Here is an 18,112-nt window from a genome sequence, read left to right on the forward strand (position 1 = left end):
ATGTAAATGAAATTATATAATATGTCTGTGACTGGCCTGTTTCACTTGACATGTTTTCAAAGTTCATTCATGTCATAGCATGTAGCAATACTTCATTCTTTTTTGTGGCCAAGTAGTATTCGACTGTATGGCTATGCTACATTTTGTTTATACATTAATCCACTGAGGAGCATTTGAGTTGTCTACACCTTTTGGCTGTTGTGAATAGACTACTATGTGCATTTGTGTGTACAAGTTTTTATGTGAAGATATGTTTCAATTTTGTGGGGTATATACCTAGAAGTGGAGTTGCTGGTCATGTGGTAATCCTATGTTTAATGTTTTGAGGGACTGCCACACTCTTCTCCGCAGCATCAGACGATTTTACATTCTCACCAGCAATGTAGAAGAATTCCATTTCTCCATATCCTCATCAACATTTGTTATGTTTCTTTTTTTTTCAGTAGCCATCTCAGTGAATATGAAGTGGCATCTCATTATGGTTTTGATTTGCTCTCCTCTAATAAGTAATTATGTTGAACATCTTTTCATGTGCTTATTGGCCATTCTTCTATTCTTCTATTTTTTTTACAGAAATATATATATTCAGTGTATTTGCCCACATAGTCAGGGTCTAGCTAATGGCTTCTCAGTCAAGCAGGCATGAAAGAGAAATGTCTGTGAGGGAATACAATGATCAATTAAGCACCAGGATCTAGCACAGCTCTCGGTTTGCTCAGAGGTGGGTGAATGTCTGCTCTTTAGCCCAGTCCTGCACATCTGCTCGGCCAAAGATGAGGTAGAAAACCAGGCCTGATATGTTAACAGCAGCTGAAAGCAAGAAGACATTTCTCCAACCAAACTCTGAATCCTGGAGGCAGAAAATTACAAGTTATTAATGGTCACCCAGTTCTTGTCCCTCTTGGTTCAGAAAGGCGTTGGCTCTGTGTCCTCCTGCTCCCTCCCCGACCTCCACTCTGGCTTCCATGGGCTTCCCAGTTGGTCCTAGAATACTCAAGTACATTTCTGCCATGAGGCCAAAGCACTGGGCATTTCCATGGCTGGAACGCTCCTCCCCCAGATACCTATTTGTCTCACACCTTCACTTCCTTTCAGTCCTTGCTTAAATGTTTCTTTTTAAGCAAGTGATTACGGTTGAGTCCTTCCTTGATCATTGTAGTTAGAAATTCCACCCCTTGTGCTTTATTCTCCTCTTAGCATTTGCTAAGCATTTGCTATTCTCCTGTTACCATTCAATATATCATATATTTTACTTTCATAGATTTCTGTTTCTTTTCTACAATGTAGGTTTCACAAGGGAAGGAATTGTGTTTTATTGACTTAAATAGCACGTGGCACATACTAATGTTTAATACTTATTTATTGAATGGATGAATGAATGAATAAGTCATTGAATGACAGGAGAAACAAGAGCAGTTTGAGAATTGCCATTTTAAACAACCATTTCCTGACAGTGTGTTAGTCAGTGCCTGGGAGGGAACTGAAGCTTCAAAAAAAGATAAGAGACTTGATTTCATAAAGAATACTCTTTCTTTGTTATTCTTCATTTATTTTTCTGATTTAACAGTGCAAAACCACAGGAAAGTCATTCTTTAAATTTCCTGTGGTTTTTCACCAGTAAGTGAATGGTATATGGCAGTGTTTTTCTCTGGTAAATGAAGTATATGGCAGAAAATAAGAATGCCACATACTTCTTTATTCATGTAAAGTTTATACCAGTAAGATTCTTAGGAAACTTAAGAATCTTAAGTTTCTTTAATTCTTAAGTCATCATGTAAATTAGTTTATTTTTGACTACTTTAAATGCATCTTCTAGGATACAAGGCTGTGCAAATGTGAAAAAAAAATGCCTCTATAGGTTTCTCTTATGAATATTCATGAGAACATTTGACCTCACCTGACTGATGAAAAATCCAGCAGCAGTAGGAGAGATAGCTCCAGCTATGTGTGCAAAGACTTGCAATAGTCCTTTGAGAAAGCCAGTGTACCTGAGAGAGAGAGATGGTACTCTATTATAACCAAGTATACCTATGTTTGAAAGTCTCAATACCCAAGAGAGGGAGGCAAACATTCCTGTGCAAACAAGGGGTTAATATCAGCTGGTCTGTTGCAACTCTGTGCTTATCTCTGGGGATGACTGGAATTGTGTAAGCCTTGGTGAAACCTGAATGAAATGTACTGACCAATGATTAGTATAAGCCTGTGCTAGGGATTGGTACTCCCAAGGGGGTAACCTCTATTAACGTGTCAACATTGTTTATGCAAGATGGTCACATTGATGGTCTGCACCTGGTTTGTAAGGTTTTTGTTGTTGTTGTTGTTTTGGCTTCTGCTCTTGAGTCTGATCTTGTAACTTTTATACCCTCCATGGGTATAAAAGACCCCTCACCAGGTGAGATGTTGGCTCCCCTGAGACAAAGGCATCTCTCACATTTCTTGGTGGTTCATTATCTGAAGATGAAGGATGTCCTGTTGACTGGGACAGGACCCTGGGAGCTATATTTGGAAGTCTCAGTCAACTCTGTATTTACTGTATCAAAGACAGATATTTCTCCTGCAGTCCTGTGTCCTTTGCCTTTATTAAAGATTTTCATGAGCATACCCTTTAGAATCTCAAGAATTCTTTCAGTGATCCCACCTTAGGCAACTGCTGCATTCCTCAGCAGAGAGAGATTTGTGTGAGTCTCCCTCAGTTGACTCTGAGCATGGCCACTGACTTCTCTAGTTCATGCCCAGAAAAACTAAGTTCACAACAGTCGACCAGCTTTGAGTCTCTTCCAGGAATTATTTAGATGTAGGGTGTAGAGCTGGTGCTGACATTTCCTGCAACCTGTTGTACCTGCCACATTTTACTTTCACATCAGAGTAGATTTAGGGCTGCTAGACTTGAATTGAGTGTCTGAAAGGATGAGGCAAAAGAGGTCCCTACCGAGGAGCAATATCCAAGAAGTTAACAAGGGCTCCTGAATCACAGAAACTGCTGATGGCAGAAGACAGCACCAAGAAGGTCATGGTCATGCTGTGGCTGGTTCTGACCCAGGGCAGGGACACGAGGATCACGGATGGGAAGAGAACCCCTGGGGTAGGAGGAGAAACACAGAGTAAACTGGAGGCTGCTCTGAGTTTCCCACGTTCACCCCTGTGTCCAGCCTTGCCCTTACCAATGGCAGTGAAGAGTTTCCTGATGGTGATGAGTCTGAGGATTTTTCTGGAGAGAAGAAAGTCTGCCAGTAGACCTCCAAGGATAATGCAAACACATCCAACAACAAACGGCAAGGCAGACAGGATCCCACTCTGAGGACCAGAGATCTAGGTCAGGTGCATGTGCCCTTACCACCCCTACAATGACACAGACAACCTTGGACGGATTGTCCACATTTGTGGCTTTTCTTTATATACGCATCACTTTTAATACAAATTCCATGTTAATATAATGAGCCAATATTCTTTTAGTATGTATATGTTCATAGCTCTGCTTGCAAAAAAAAAAAGAACTAATGCACTCTTTATATATAAAAATCACCTGCAAATAAATATTTAAAAGACCAAAACCCAGTAGAAAAATAGGCAAAGGATAATAACAGACAATTTAAAAAAAGAAAAATAAGTGGCTCCTAAACATGTTAAAAGGTATCCAACTTTACTCATAATGAAAGAAATACAAAGTAAAACTATGGTGAGATATTATTTTTCATGGATCAAATTGGCAAAAACACTCTTTTTTTTGGCATGCTCTGTGCTAACACTGTGGAGAATCAGGTTCTCACAAATATTACTGGTGCTCTATTGAGGGCAATTTGACAACAAATATAAAAGTTTATAGTGCATTTACCCTTTGACTCAATAATCTCATATGCAGAAATTTACTCCACAGAGAGTTGCACAAAGGTACGGCAAATGAACAAGGTTTTCACTGCAGCATTGCTCAAAGATGAGAAACAATCCAAATACTGCTCAGCAAGGTTCTCATGTACTGATTTGAAGATTTCCATGACATATTAAGTGGCAAAAACCTAGCATATAAGCATAGCGGCATATTACAGAGTATACTGCTTTGTATAAAAAAAGTTGGGAAAATAAGAATATACATTCATGTATGCTTGCATTCTCATAAAGAAACAAAGAAAGAATATGTATAGGAAATTTAGGCCAGCCATGGTGGCTCACACCTGTAATCCCAGCACTTTGGGAGGCTGTAGTGGGAGGATCACTGGAGCTCAGGAGTTTGAGACCAGCCTGGCCAATATAACAAGACCTCATCTCCACAAAAAATTAGCCAGGCATGGTGGTACATTCCTGTGGTCCCAGCTACTTGGGAGGCTGAGGTAGGAGGATTGATTGAGCCTGAGAGGTCTAAGCTTTAGTGAGCCACGATTGAACCACTGCACTCCAGCCTGGGCAACACAGCGAGACATTGTCTCAAAAGAAAAAAGAAATTTAAAGAATTGTCATTGGAATGGGCTAGGAGGACAGGGCAGATTAGGAACAGTAATGAAAGAAAGATTTTTCACTCTTTTTTTTTTTTTTTTTTTTTTTTTTTTTTTTAGATGGAGTTTCGCTGTTGTTGCCCAGGCTGGAGTGCAATGTCATAATCTCGGCTCACTGCAACCTCTGCCTCCCCACCTCAAGTGATTCTCATGCCTCAGTCTCCTAAGTAGCTGGGACTACAGGCACCCACCACCACGCCCGGCTAATTTTTGTATTTTTAGTAGAGACAGGGGGTTCACTATGTTGGCCAGGCTGGTCTCAAACACCTGACCTCAGATGATCCACCTGCCTTGGCCTCCCAAAGTGTTGGGATTACAGGTGTGAGCCACCACGCCTGACCCACTCTGTTTCAATATAGTTTTTAAAATGTTGAACCTTGTTGTTATCAATTAAATTTCTAAACTAAAATTCTATTGAATAAAATACAGTGAAAAGGAGACTCCTCTGTTGCATATAATCCAAACAATGGAAAGGATTCAGCACTCAGCTGGTTCAAGTAGTTCATTTTACAGATGAGTAAGCCAAGGCTGTCAAGGTTATGTGACTTAGTGAGAAAATGCCCTGAAGGCAATGAGAATCCAGGTCTCTTGACTTTTTAGCCTGGAAAGCTTTGCTTTCTGGTCACAACTTGTCTTTCCATTCATTTTCCCATCTTCCTCTCCCTCAGCCTTGGCCTCTGAGGGTCAAGCCCACTCAGCCTCACACCAAAGACAAATCATTCCCAACAGCCAGCCTCAGGAAGTCTATTGCTTAGCACTGGACTCCTGCTTATCCGGTGTACCGATCCCCTGGATTAAGGTTCTGGTTTAATTTCTGGCCCTCCTCCTCTTTGAAAAGACCCAAAGCCAGCCCCTCTTGGGGCTTTCTAATCTCAGTGCCTGCAGCCTGCTTGCATGCAGATGCTGACTACTGCTAAGAAGGTCAGCTCTCTGTTGGCTACCTAGCACATTTTCACCAGAGGAACCCAATCAATATGAGAAGGCTTCTTCCTGAGTACAGAGTGAGAGTACAAGAGTAACACTGGCTTTGTGAACTGTCACTAACACGTTATGAAATCTGATAGCCACTTTTAAGACATCCATCCAGCAGGAATTGAAAGGCTCCTGTCAGCCATTCAGAGCTTCTCTAATCTCTCTATTTTATGAAAATTCAGAGAGCTGTACACATATACACACTTTTCTTTCTCTATGTTATACTTGAATAAAAATGATTTTCTAAAACAAACATTACTCCACAGATGTCTATGTAAGTCTTATTTGGGACTTTATGTCCTATTAATGTCTTATTTTCAGCATATGTTGTTTATGTTTCTCTGTCACAATTTTCTCAAAGGCAGAATTTGTTTGGTTAATCTTTATTATTTATGCTGCCAGCAGAGCATCTTGTTTGCAAATTTTGATTGGATTGAGTATAAAATTTTTGCACAGGGCCCTTAGATATGATAAATATGAATAGCATATGAAAATAGTATAATAAAATATGATAGTATATGAAAATCAAACTAGATCCATATGTGTCATCCTCCTACAGTAAGTAGTGAACCACATTGAGATCAATCAGAATACAAATTAACTAGATTGCATTTCCTATATGGAGGTCCTGCTCCTAATCCCCCAATTTTGTGATTGTGGGGCAGATGGAGGATTATATATGAGCTCTCATTATTTAAGCATTTAAACAGAAGATCAGAATGAGCTTTCTCTATACTTACATCTCTGAGGTTAGCTTGAAGTACCGAGCTGATGTACGTTGGTGTGTATGCCATAATGGTATAAAAAAGCCAGTATTCACAGAAATAAGAGACTAAAACGGCCCAGAGTGGTAAGGATTTGATCATAGCCCTAATGGGAAGAGACCAGCCTGGTGAACAGTCCTGGAAGAAAGCACACATCAATGTCCCCTCCATCAGAAAGCAGCTCTCTCTATTGCACTCTTCATCTCTGAGACATCTAGAGGGACATAGAAAAATGTCAGAGGAGTTCCTCAATGTACCTGCTGAGCCAGTGAACTCACAATGTATCTCTTCTCACCAGCACTGATAAAGGGATGATTCACAGGATCATCATAAATGAGAGGAAACCAGAGAAGACAACAGGCACAGCCAATTCCTCCTAGGAAAAGGGGATCCAGTTAGCATTGGATGGATTGAAGTACTTCTTTCAGTTTGACTCTAAGATGATTCCTGTGGTTGACAGAGTGACTGGCCTCAGTACTCCACTCTTCCTGGCATCTATCCCTTGCATGGCCCTATCATAGGGGTAGGGTACTTCCTCACCACTTGACTTTGGCCTTGGCCACACAACTTGCTTTTGCCGATGACATGGAGGAATTTCAAGCCTAGGCATTAAAAAGCATTTTTTTAAACTTATCCTCTTGGGTCTTGCCCACTGCTATTGGAAGACTATGCTCCAGCTCATCCATTGACCAAGGCAGATGACAGACACAGAAAGTGGAGCTACCCAGCTGTCCCACAAAGAACCATGGGAATAAATCATTATTGTTTTAAACCACTGAGTTTTGGGAGGTTTTGAAATGCACTATTATTAAAGCTATAGCACCCTTACAAGTTAGTAGCGTGTTTGCCCCACGTGCTTGAAAATGCCCTCACCATTCACGTACCAGTCAGCATCCCTCCTGCTAGTCAGGCTTTGCAGAGTTCCTTTCATCATTAAACCTTTCCATATCTATCTCTTATCTTCCTTAAAGCACATAAGAGTGAGCAGCAGTACATTATGTGAAATTAATTACCCAATTTGTAGACATGAAATGATCCTCAGCAAAGACATTTTTTCTAAGATATACATTATTACAGAGTTGGGAATTTAACATTATCAGTATTGAGTGGCAATATGGCCCATCTTCAAATTCCCTTTTTAGAATCTTAAGAAATCTTACGAGCTCTCTTTATTTGGCTAGCATGTCATTTACAAATTCCTTCACAAACATCATACAGCAGCCACTATACACCAGGCTTTTTGCTGAATTTTTAGAATATAAAATGGCAAAGACACAATTTTGCCATCAAGGAACTTAATCAAGTGGGGAGGGATAGATATGAAAATTAGCAATGTTGCACATTGGGGTTGGAGGATGTTAATATTATTCAACAAATATTTAGTGAGTTTCTGTTGTGTATATGCTCCTTACTGTTTCTCGAAACCATAAGCACAGTAAGATTTTCTTGTTGTTTGAATAATTTTTGTAACCTGCCCTTTGAAAGTTTTCATGATAAAAACTTTGAAGGTTGGTATGCTATGGAATCATTACATATTTTATTTTTGGTGAATATATTGACCTGATTTTACAGAAACCCTTGATCTAACAGGCCTGTCCTCTAATGAACACACTAGTGGGACTATAAGGAATTACCATAAACAATTTAAGGGTGGGATTTTGGAGAATGTTTCAAATATTAAACAAACTTTAGGTAACAGCACCTAGGCGGATTCCAACCACAGCTCCATGAAGGTAAAACTGTAATGTAGTAAAATACTGCCTCTGGAACTTTCCACGTGTCTTTGGAACCTTTCTGCAGCATCTCTCTGTGTATTATGTCCACTCCTGAATCTCACATAATCTGGCTGCAGTCTCCACTAGTTGATTCTCTACTCTAATTAGTATTTTACCTATGATTAGGTCACAGTCACACAATTTTCTAGCTATGATATTAGATTGGTGCAAAAGTAATTGTGGTTTTTGCCATAATAACTGGAGAAATTTTAAAGAATATATTAAATTAAAAAGCATGACTAAAATGTAGTCTGACTAAAATAACATTTTCTTTTTTTTTTTTTTCTCTTGAGACAGGGTCTCACTCTGTCGCACAGGCTGGAGTGCAGTCGTGTGATCTCGGCCCACTGCACCCTCCACCTCCAGGGTTCAAGTGATTCTCCCACCTCAGCCTCCCGAGTAGCTGGGATTACAGGCATGCACCATCACACTCAGCTAATTTTTGTATTTTTAATAGAGACGGGGTTTAACCATGTTGGCCAAGCTGGTTTCAAACTCCTGGCCTCATGTGATCCACCTGCCTCAGCCTCCCAAAGTGCTGGGATTACAGGCATGAGCTACCGTGCCTAGCCTAAGATAATATTTTCAACATTTTATGAAATAATTTGCTCTGAATTCCTTTAGGTCAAATTTAGAAGCAGTAAGGAATGTTATGATGCCTCTAATGTCATAAGATTATTCTAGCTACACACTCGGGCTGCTGAAACTTAAATGTTAAACATAGTTGGCTCTGAATACTACCAGCTTTAGCCATGTAAATATCCATATCTATTAGGATTTGGTTAACCATAGATAAATTGCATCACAGAATTCTCTGTCATAAAAATTGGAGATTTGAAAAGTACACTCACCAAAGATATAGAAGACATAAGGCCATCCTATGGTCTGGCAGAGGAGACCACCCGCAAGTAGAACAATGAAGGACCCCAACATTGACCCTGAACAGAAGAGACGAGGATGTTCTGGGTGAGAGGACTCGTCTTGGGGCTCTACGTGCTTTCTACAATGCTGAGTTGCACAGTGAGTGAAGGTATGAGTTTCAAGCCAAACTATCTAGGTTCAAATCCTGCTCCTTCACTTGGTAACTATGTGATCTTGGACAAGTTATTAGTCTATTTGTGTCTGAAATTCCATATGTGTGAAATGGAAGTAATTACATATAGCTGACTTATAAAATTATTTTGAGGATAAGATGAAAATATGTGCAAAACACAAGAATGTTTGGCACATAGTAAGCGTTCAGTTCATTCAGTTACAATCAAGTAAGGCAGTATGGGGTAGTGCTTTAAGGCAAGGACTATGAAGACACAGTGATGGATATATAAGATCTTGGTTCTGTTGACAGGACTTTTCTGAGTTCTCTTGGACAGTGTATATAAAGTGGAGTTTAGGGTATCAGTTACCTGATCCAGCAATGGTGGTGAGTTGACTCCTTTCCAGTGGGGGAGCCCATTTGACCCAAATTGAATACTGACCAGTTAATACCATAACCTAGGGGGAAAAATTCCATTCTTGGAGATCTGTGGTCATTCTGGAACCTATATTCCACTTATACCTGGAAAACATCTTGGTACCTGGGCTATGCCTTGTACAATCCGGAGGACAATGAGCAAGGCCACTCCTGCATTAGCTGCCAGTGGAATGAAGAGGGTCAAGAATGAGGAAATAAACAAGCCAGCACCAACCACATACTTGGCTCCAAATATTCCAGCCACATAGCCGCTGGGGATTGGAGCCAAGAATGAGCCATAGTTGAGGGAGCTGAGGATGATTCCCTGGATTTCAGGACTCCAGTCATATGCAGGGGCCTAGATGACAAAGAGAGTTACTGTTTGTCTTTAGTTGAAGAATTGACAGTTTTCATTGTGAAGACTTGAGAGGCAAAAAATAATTGGCAGTTATCTTTCTTTTCACATTTCTCCAGTTCCTCCAATATACCAGTATCATGTATTTAAAAACGCTAAATATATGCCCAACATACTCTTTCCGCTCACCCTGACACAATTAACCAAAAATTAAAATATAAGAGAGTTCGTAAAGAAACAAAGCCTATAAAGAAGAAAGCATCATAGGCAAGGTAATAAAAAAAAATACGTGGAAGGAAGAAAAAGCAGACAAATCTGTGAAACATATTTTGTAGTGATTTTCATCATTGTAGGGGAAGAATTTATGTCCACTAAATGGTAAAATGTTTCCTTTATTCTAACTTAGTCCCTGGTTACACTCATAGACACTAAGTAGGGATGCAATCCCCTTAGATACTTATTATGTTCTTTATTCCTTTCTTTTCTTTCTTTTTTTTTTTTTTTTCCTTAAGACAGAATCTCACTCTGTCGCCCAGACCGGAGTGCAGTGGCACGATCTCCGCTCACTGCAACTTCTGCCTCCCCAGTTCAAGCAATTCTTCTGTCTCAGCCTCCAGAGTAGCTGGGATTACAGGTGCCTACGACCATGCCTGGCTGATTTTCATATTTTTAGTAAAGATGCCTCAGCCTCCCAAAGTGCTGGGATTAAAGGTGTGAGCCACCATGCTCGCCCTGATACTTAGGTACTTGTGCCATTCCTGGCACATAGTACATGTTCAGTAAATACTTAGTGGTTAAATGAATCTCACTCTTTTATAAGATAACATTTTAAGTCAAATTATTTGAGTCAAAGAAAGAGTCCAGAGTCTCATTAAACTTACCATTGCTTTAAATTCTTTTAGAGTTTCATTCCAGTAGTCCCGGGAGTCAGTGGAGGGCCGTTCTGTGGAGGCATTGGGCTGGCTAGATGGGGCTGTGTTGTTCACCATAGCCGGGATGGCAATGCTCAAGTTCATTTGTTGGGTGTAAATTGAAAAATTACAGAGCTGCAAGATGAGGGCCAGCCCATGTCGGACTGAACAAAAGCCTGAGAGGAAAAAGGCATGAAAAGTCACAATCAGAATGCTTTTGTCCCACTCTCCCTAAGTCTGGAAGAAGGAGAAGACTGGTATCTGTCTGAGATGCAGAAATATAGGGAGAGCAGACGTTCCTCTGTAGCTGTGTAGTGGACTTCTGTCCCCCTGGGATGTAATGGGGGAGGTGGCTCCCTCAGAAGCATTTCTCAAACAGAGACTGGAAGAATGTGTGGAGTTGGTCAGAACAAGCATTAGGGGAGACCTTTTTAGGCAGGGCTCTGGGATGAGCAGATTAGAATGGGAATGGGAAGAAATGGATTTACAGAAAGAATTGGCTGGGAGCAGTGACCGATTGGATATGGACAGTGAGAGAGAGGAAATTGCTGGAAATGACTCCCAGGTTCCCTGCTTGGGCAGCTGGGATAGCTGGAAGTGCCATTTATAACCAGGAAACATGGAAGATTAGCTTGTCTGGGGCTGGGGAGAGATGAAACTTGAAAGATAGGCTATGGTTAGATCATAGAAATATTTAAACTTCATCTTAATACTATAACCTATGCTTACACAAAATTTGCTAGTGTTCTATAGGAGCTCTGGGGATATCCCTGTGGTTGAGTCCAAATACATTAGTTTGACAACAGCGGGAAGAATTCATCCACTGTCCCTGCAGAGAAATCCCAGAGGTAATGAATGATCACACGGTATGAAGATGCCATTTTCTTGGCTCCTGAAAGGGAGCAAATGCTCTTGGAATGGACAGCATGGTTTCATTTTGTGTAGCAATGCTCTTGCTAAGTTCCAGCTCTTACCTTTGGTTCAACTCTGAGAGCATTTAGTTCCCCACCCCCAATCCAGCCAATGCACCACCCATGAAAATCTACATTGGAATTTTGATCAGTCATATTGATATGACAGATTAAATTAAGAAGGATTGCCACATTTGTAGTATTGTCTTCTAGTCAAGAAGGGATACCTACCCATGTACAAGTACTGGTCTTTTACTCAGTCCAAGGTGGAATTTTATAGTTATCTTCAGTTAAGGCCTTCACAAATTTTGTAAATTACTTTTTTATTGTGTAACTGTTCTTTTTCCTATCATATTCATCAGCTTTTCCCCCATTGAGTTTTGATTCAATAAAGAAAGACAAATTAGGTACAAATAATGAAAAATATAGGTGATTATGTTCACTGTTTGCAACACTTATTTCATTCTCCTGAGTAATTTAATTCACCAGCATTTTCAAAAAAATGGACAAAGCAGGAATGGTAAGAATGGGCACCTCAGCTATATTTGCATTTACTGAGAATGCTTCTCACATTGCACCATTAGGTATGCTGCTAGTTGTTGGTGTGACATATCCTTTAATTATATTAAACTACTCTGTTCCTACTTTTAAATATTTTTATGGGGATACATAAGTTTTATAAAATGTATTTTAATCCTGGAATCAGACACCTGCATTCCAATTCCAGCTTGTGTGGTCTACTTATAGCTGTGTGTTCTGGGACAAGATACTGAGCTCTCTGTGGCCCCCAAATTTTGCCTGAAAAATGAGATTAATAATAGAGTCTACCTCAAGGTACTGCGATAACAACTGAATAAGTTTATGTAAGTTTATTATAATTATAATAGCCTACCACCTTTGTATTATTGGGATGATCTCTTCTTATTCTTAATAGGCTATTACAAAATTTAAAAACATGTTGTATTTTTTCTAGCATTTTAGCTAGAATTTTATTTAGTGTATATAGTTGAGCTTAAGATGTTGTTTATGTATATATGTGTGTGTTATTTTTTGCTATACTAGCTTTGATTTTTTTAAAAGTTATAAGCTTCCGTCTCAATCTATGATCTGAAATGTTTTAGGTACATAGCCATTTTTCTTAATAAATTTTAAATTTTAGGACAGTTTTAGATTTATAGAATTGTCGAGTTCCTCTATATCTCACACAAAATTTTCTCTGTTATTAACATCTTATGGTGCATTTGTTGCAATTAATAAACCTGCAGTGATATATTATTAACTACTAAAGTCCACAGTTTATTCAGATCTCTTAGTTTTTAACTAATGTCATTTTTTCTGTTCCAGAATCCCATATAGGGAGCCACATTACACTTAGTTGTCATGTCTCCTTGGGCTCTTCTTGGGTATGACACTTTCTCAGACTTACCTTGTTTCTAAAATGTATTCTAAATACCTTGTAGTCTAAAATGTCTAAAGACCTTGATAGTTTTGAAACGCACCAGCCAGGTGTTTTGTGGAGCGTCCCTTAATTGAAATTTGTCTGATATGTTTCTCGTGATTAGACTGGGATTATGTGTTTTTGAGAGGAAGGCCACGGAGGTAAACTGTCATTCTCATCACATCATATTAAGGCCACACACTGTCAACAAGACTTCTTACTGTTGAGTTGATCTTGGTGCCCTGGCTTGAGGTAGTGTTTGTCAGGTTGCTCCACTGTAAAATTACTCTCTTTTTTCTTTTTCTCCTTTTAATTTTTTGTATGAATTAATATGTGCAAATGTACTCTGGAAGAAGTCACAAGCACCAGTCACACTTAAGGAGCAAGGAGCTAAGAAGGTAGAGTGCTATATGAACTATTTGGAACTCTTCTGCACAGCATAAATAGGAATTTTCTTCTCCTTAAAAATCTTATATAATTTTTCTAGTGAAACTACTAGAATATATTTGTTTGTTTCTGTGTTTGTTTTAAAAGGAATAACTTTTTGACGATTTTCTTCCTTTCTTGGATGTTTTTTGACATGTATAATTTTTTCTTTATTCATATTTATAAATTAGAAACATAAAATGTATAATTCCTAGAAATAATAATTTCTACAAAATTATAATTAAATTATATTTAAAATATTAAATATTAATAAGTTAATTATGATTATGTAAAGTTTTTATAATTATAAATTATAATTCCTAGAAAATCATTTACTTATGTACTTTCCCTATAATTAGCATATTATACATTTTCAGTGCTTCTGTCTCCTATTTTCTCATAATTGCTTGCATTTAATCTCTCTGCCTGATTAATCTGAGTAGTGGATTGTTTATTTTATTGCCATGAATAGCATCATTTTTATCAAAGAACCAGCTCTTGTATGTATTTTTAATCCAATTTTTTCATGATTTGAGTTCACATTATTTTCTATATTTAAGTTGTCTATTTCATTTTTCTATGTAATTTCCTTGAAGTTGTAGGCTCAGTGAATTGGATGTTTAATTAACTAGTTTTCATTTTTTATTACACAATCTTTGTTTTCTTCCCTTTCTCTAATCTGTCTTCTCCTTGCTGCTGCTAATTCCATTTTAATTCTGCAATGACATTTTTTTCCTCCTTAGTTTCCTTTCTCATCTATATTAGGGACTTATTCCCTATTCTTCTGTTGATTTACTTCCTACACTCCATGTTTTATTATTATTATTGTTGTTGTCATTATTGAGAACTCTAAGAAATTGAAGATGAAAATATTCCTCAATTTCCCCTTAATAACATAAGCACAGCAGTGTGATGTAAAAGCTAACAACAGCTCGTTTGAATCCAGTGCTACCTCTTTGTGCCTGGATGATTAAGATGTGTTACTTCATCCCTCTGTGCCTGAGCAGGCTCCTACAAAATGGGGATGATGCTAGTAGCACTTTTCCTGAAAGATTGTTGTGAAAATTCAATGAATTAATACACACAGACTGCTTAGAACAGTGTCTAACATAGAGCATGCACTCATTATGTGACAGCTCTTATAATGAACTGTTATCTTTCATAAGTGTACCTGTCGATTTCTATTTTATCTAACACATGCCTTACCTTATTCTTTCCTTTGTGCAAACATATTTACGTAGGTTCCTTGTAGTCCACCCCTACAGCCTTGGACTATAAAACCAGTCATGTGTGACTTTGTTCTCACATTTTGAAACCCCTGCACAGGGCCACCCATGCTGGTTTGAGGCCCAGCTATGATGTGGTGGTGTATGTGGGTGGGCTGGTGGCAGTGGGTGGGGAGGAGGAGGTAGGGAATTATTTTACCAATCCAAGGGAAGCTAACTACTGTACCATTTTAATTCTGCAATAACATTGTATAATTTGAGAGAAAGCCTTCCAAATTTCCAAGTTGATTTCTGCAGTTACTCATATTTTCCTCTGCTTTGTAGCACTGGCCCCTGATGCTAAATTGAAGATCAGAAAAACCAGTGAAGCGTGAGGGGAAAGCTGCAGGATGTGGACCCATGCACGCTTCATCCAGCACATCCCAGCACTGCAGACCTTTGAGGGACTCATGGGGTCTGTGGTCTGCCCAGCTTCTGGACACTGCCACTCCAAGCTGAGGAGCACAAGCTGAAGCTCCACAGCATCCTCTTTGTTCTTCCTATAACACTGCACCATGCCTCAAGGATGGGAGTTTTATCAGCTCTTGGCTCCTCTCTCAATTTCTTCCAAATTGTATTAAATCTGTCTGCGAGATTTGGAATTTGTAGTGTGTGGTAGGAATAATTCCTTAGTTTCAATCTAGATGGAAGTACTTTCTCAAAGTGTTGTGCTTGTTTTATTCATTTCCATGGCTTTCAGAAGGGGGTGCTGTTGTAAATTGGCCTTCAGATGGCATTCTTCCCCATGGTGGGGGGCAGTATATCTTTCCTGCCTGCATTTGATATGGAGAAAGGATACTGTCCCTGATATTGTTCTCAGTGCCTTTCCCACCCTTCTCTGGTCTCCACAGTAACAGAGGGACAAATATCTGGAAGCTACAATCCTCAGGATTCCATTCAGATTCCACAAATGAGGGCATTCTGGCACCATGTGACAGGCTGAACTGAACGAGAAACCACTATGCTCTGGAGGCAGCTGCAGGTGGATAAGCAGGGATCAGTCATGTTAGACATGGGATTTCTGCCTGTGACTTTGGGGTGTCCTCCTGAAAAATACCCACTTTGTGATGCACATGGCTGGGATCATTGGCAGTGTCATGTCCCGGATTTTCTGAAAGTAACCAACCTGACTTTTGCTTCCAGTCCCCTATATTAATCTTCTTTCTTCTGAGAAATACCTAGATTTGCTGTTGATTTTGTGATATAACCCAGACGGATACAGAAGCTCATGGACTTCTGGGGGTAAAGGGGATCAGAAGGTCAAAGTGATGTCTGTCTCTAGCCTGGCCCCAGAAATCCCTAACTGAGCCTGATAGAGAAAAACTACTGATCTTCAGGCAGAACCTGAAGGCCCAGCTTTTTTCACTCAAGGTTTCTGGGTTATTGGAACAGTTACTTTGTGTAACCAGGTGACCAGATAATGGGGGAGGGGGCATTTCTCCACATCCCATGGAACACCTGGATTCAGCTCACTGAGTGTCTTAGAAGCACAGCAAAGACATCAGTAGCCGTTGGGGATGGGGGTACTGGTACCCAGAGAAAGCCCCAGCAGTGCCCTGGGAGTCTAATACAGAAGATCCAGCCGTGCCCAGTAAGCATGAGCCAGAGAAGGAGATGAGAGGAAAACTGATGTTGGACACCAACTAACAAAGCAATCTGCAAGGTTTATTCCTAAGCATTTGTGAGAAATACTTGGATATACAACAAAATAACTTGGTAAGGCTTGGAGGAGTAGCTGGGCTTCTGCCTTATTAGGTAGGATGAGACTGCCAAAAAAGGATGAATGTTAGTAGCATGATGCTGTTTGAAACAACAGGCGGGGGTAAAGTGGGTTACAAAGTTGTTGTCCGACATAGCTATAGCCCGGAGTGGTCACCAGAGGACTGGGAGGCATGATAGGCCAGATGTTGTAGGAGACTATAGAAGGAAGCAGAAAGACCATAGGAGTTCCACTTTAGACGAATTATAAATGAACTTTCCAATAACTGCCCCAAACGTGGGCTGAGGAAGGGACACTATGTGAGTGGTAATAATGAGCTCATAAATGGCAGAATCAGGATTGCAAACTCAAGCATTCTGATTTCTGACCTGTGATTTTACCCAGTATGCCATACTGCACCTTGGTAAAATTTTACACGTAAGTTCTTCGTATTACTAATTTTGAGGCAGAGATAGAATGATAGGATAAAAGAATTTGGCCAATGGTATAGTCTAGTAGACTCTGAAATCCTTAGAAACAGATGAGACCTTCAGCCGAGACTACTGGAATAGTATTCGTTCTGGGTCAAATGGTGACTAGTTGTAGGATGAGTACTAACATGCACATTTCCTGATTTCTTCTGTGATAGACGAGATTAGGAGAAATCTCTTGAAGATATGCATAATTCTTAACAGACAAACTGGCTAAAATGTTGAGTATTACAAAGCATTCCATCTTGGTTAGTGTTTTGCCTTTTAAAGGCATTATCTTATGAAATGACTATAACCTTTAAAGAATTAATGGATAACATAGTTATAACTCATTAAGCATTTAGGGTAAAATAAGATGTTCTACAGTTTCCCTTAATGCATATTATAAAAAGCATGATGTTGTAATATAGATAAGAGAAAGGAAGACATGGTAGAAGCAAAAAGCCCATTTTGGGGTCAGGGTCAGGTCCAGATTTAACATGAGCAGAGAGATCTAATAGGACATGTCTTGGACTTAGAATCAGACAAGCCAAGGTTGGTTTCTATATTTCCTACTTAGAACCTGTTGTGATTTATTTCCGTCATCTCTAAATAATGTCATGATACCTGCCTGTCTAATATACCTTCAAAGTTTCTTATGAGAAATGAAATAATTATCAATAACAATGTATAACCATATAGAATTATTGGCAATTGGTGGTAGCAAGGAAAATGATGTGTATCAACAAAAGATGCCACAGATCCTAGTTTTATTTAGTACCACAAGTTAAGGTGCCACAGATCCTAGTTTTATTTACTACCGGATTACTGTGCATGATTTTACCTTTCCTGGGGCATTCCTCTTGAGCCATGTTTAAATTGCCATCACTGGAAATGTCCCCCACTGTAGCCTTGACATCTGGTCCAGTAGACATTTTGGTTCTCTCTTCCTAGGGACTGGCATTTACTTACTGAAATAAAAAGAATACAAAAGCAAATACAGGGAGAATTTTATATGATACTACCCCAATTCTTTCTAAGAACTAGGAGCAAATGTTGCTCTATAAAAAAAGTGGTAGATTAGGGTTTATGAAAACTAATTTGTCATCCTGGCTCTATCACTAACCAATTGGTTGGTCTTTGAAAGGTCACAGTTTACCCTGGGTCTTAGTATCTATATCTCACAAGT

General features: G+C 39.3%; 1 protein-coding gene across 1 annotated transcript; it reads right to left on the reverse strand.

The window, feature by feature from the left end:
• Nucleotides 1-230: 230 nt before the first annotated feature.
• On the reverse strand, nucleotides 231-17,894 carry SLC17A4 (solute carrier family 17 member 4). The gene is made up of 11 exons (XM_055264254.2): nucleotides 17,768-17,894; nucleotides 10,685-10,890; nucleotides 9,573-9,806; nucleotides 9,402-9,489; nucleotides 8,850-8,936; nucleotides 6,481-6,599; nucleotides 6,200-6,361; nucleotides 3,162-3,294; nucleotides 2,930-3,077; nucleotides 1,898-1,988; nucleotides 231-850 (listed from the first exon to the last, which is right to left on the reverse strand). Exons 1-11 carry the CDS (start codon nucleotides 17,856-17,858, stop codon nucleotides 716-718), a joined length of 1,494 nt encoding a protein of 497 aa, XP_055120229.1. The 5' UTR covers nucleotides 17,859-17,894; the 3' UTR covers nucleotides 231-715.
• Between the last annotated feature and the right edge of the window lie 218 nt (nucleotides 17,895-18,112).

The sequence above is a fragment of the Symphalangus syndactylus genome, chromosome 23, assembly GCF_028878055.3.
Source record: "Symphalangus syndactylus isolate Jambi chromosome 23, NHGRI_mSymSyn1-v2.1_pri, whole genome shotgun sequence".
Lineage (NCBI taxonomy): Eukaryota > Metazoa > Chordata > Mammalia > Primates > Hylobatidae > Symphalangus > Symphalangus syndactylus.

Excerpts from the sequence above, each read along its gene's own strand:
- SLC17A4 (XM_055264254.2), bottom strand. The coding sequence starts at position 17,858 with ATGTCTACTGGACCAGATGTCAAGGCTACAGTGGGGGACATTTCCAGT. Across the intron at positions 10,891-17,767 it reads AGAGGAATGCCCCAGGAAAG|GCTTTTGTTCAGTCCGACAT; the intron begins GTAAAATCATGC and ends TTTTCCTCTCAG. Across the intron at positions 3,078-3,161 it reads GAAACTCTTCACTGCCATTG|GGGTTCTCTTCCCATCCGTG; the intron begins GTAAGGGCAAGG and ends CTCCTACCCCAG.